This window comes from Gregarina niphandrodes (assembly GCF_000223845.1).
Source record: "Gregarina niphandrodes unplaced genomic scaffold scaffold00099, whole genome shotgun sequence".
Lineage (NCBI taxonomy): Eukaryota > Apicomplexa > Conoidasida > Eugregarinorida > Gregarinidae > Gregarina > Gregarina niphandrodes.
In genome coordinates this window covers 7684-8987 of record NW_011645864.1, presented here as the reverse complement: position 1 = coordinate 8987, position 1304 = coordinate 7684, and the positions used below count along the sequence as shown (strand labels likewise).

The 1304-nt window shown below is 52.1% G+C and overlaps 1 protein-coding gene and 1 non-coding gene across 2 annotated transcripts; both read right to left on the bottom strand.

Moving 5' to 3' along the window:
* Positions 1-468: 468 nt before the first annotated feature.
* On the bottom strand, positions 469-697 carry GNI_197490 (hypothetical protein; the record flags this gene model as incomplete). Its single annotated transcript, XM_011135421.1, has 1 exon — positions 469-697. A coding segment is annotated over one exon (229 nt), but the record flags the coding sequence as incomplete, so codon positions are not given.
* A 224-nt stretch (positions 698-921) lies between these two features.
* GNI_197480 lies at positions 922-1003 on the bottom strand. The gene has a single exon. It is a non-coding gene; the product is annotated as a tRNA-Leu (tRNA).
* Positions 1004-1304: the final 301 nt, after the last annotated feature.

The following is a 1304-nucleotide window of genomic DNA, read 5'->3' as shown; positions in this document are numbered from 1 at the left end:
GTTTTCAGCTTGGAACACTCAAATCCTGCCTTCGGCTATGCAGTCAGCTGGGACTTGGCGCGTTTGTCGATTCTCCTGGTATTACCGCATGCGGGGCTCGAACCCCCGGTTGCAAGATTAACAGTCTTGCACTCTGCCGACTGAGCAAAAGTGCCCGCGAGTTGTTGTACATCCGTGTCTATTAGCCTTCTGGGCCCTGCGATTTGGTGGCTCATGGACAGAATTGTCACTAAGGTGTTAATCCTCACCCCGCAATCTCCTTTAGGTTAGATCTTTAGTGTTTAACAGAATGCTGGGTTGCCATCGAGGCGAACAGGATTCGATTTCGGGCAGACACACATTATGAATGCTTTCGATGTTCGCAACGTTGTCGTGGTTTCGGTCGGGCCCACTGGGGTACCGAGGCAATCATTCCGGTTTCTTCCCTATTTGGACTACCTACGTGGGTCGGATCGGCAGCTGTCAGACCAGATTTGATCTTGGTGCCATTTCCCCTGTCCGGTCCTACAGCACCACGTCCCAGCGCACCACTCCAGCTAACCACTGCTACTTGATTCTCCTTCCCCTTGCTGTAAATAATCTGTAAATCAAATTCATCTAATGAGGAGTTCCAGCGTGCTATACGGCCCTTGTCACAATTTCGCATCAAACGGAGGGATTCATCCGTTCGAATCGGTTCGATTCCCGCTCCTACCATCACTCCCGACCACACGCTGCACTCCGGGTTGTAAACATCCCACGAACCTCTCAAACGCGATGGCAGGGGACTGGAGCTGTAATTTATGTGAGGTCTGTGAGCAAGGACTGACATCCACTTGCTGCTACCTATTCGCTTCGAAGGTGAGTTAGCGGAGTGATCGACTAGTTTCATTGAAGCCAGTTACGCGCTCAGTGCGCTCACAATTAATTACCCAACCAGAATACATGAAGCAGGATTCGAACCCGCGCATGCACTGCATGGTAGAACTTGAGTCTACCCCCTTGGGCCACTCGGCATCCGTGCGTAGAGACGACGGAATTTAACTTACTGACAGTTAGCTGAGGTTGACCACTGAAAGTCACTAGCTCCACCGGGGACCATTTTTGCGTTCAACAACTCGCCCCGTAAAGAAGACTATCACAGTGGCTCCAACACGGGTTTCCGGTTGAGCCGGACCAGGCCGGTTCAAATCCAGTAGCTGTCGATGAGGGTACAAGTGATACGGACCCGAACCTGGGGACCGGATTCGGAGACCTTTCACCTACCATTGGTCCGCCGTGACAGTTCTATCCGTAAGACCCTGCCTCGCCTGAGAACGGGAAAG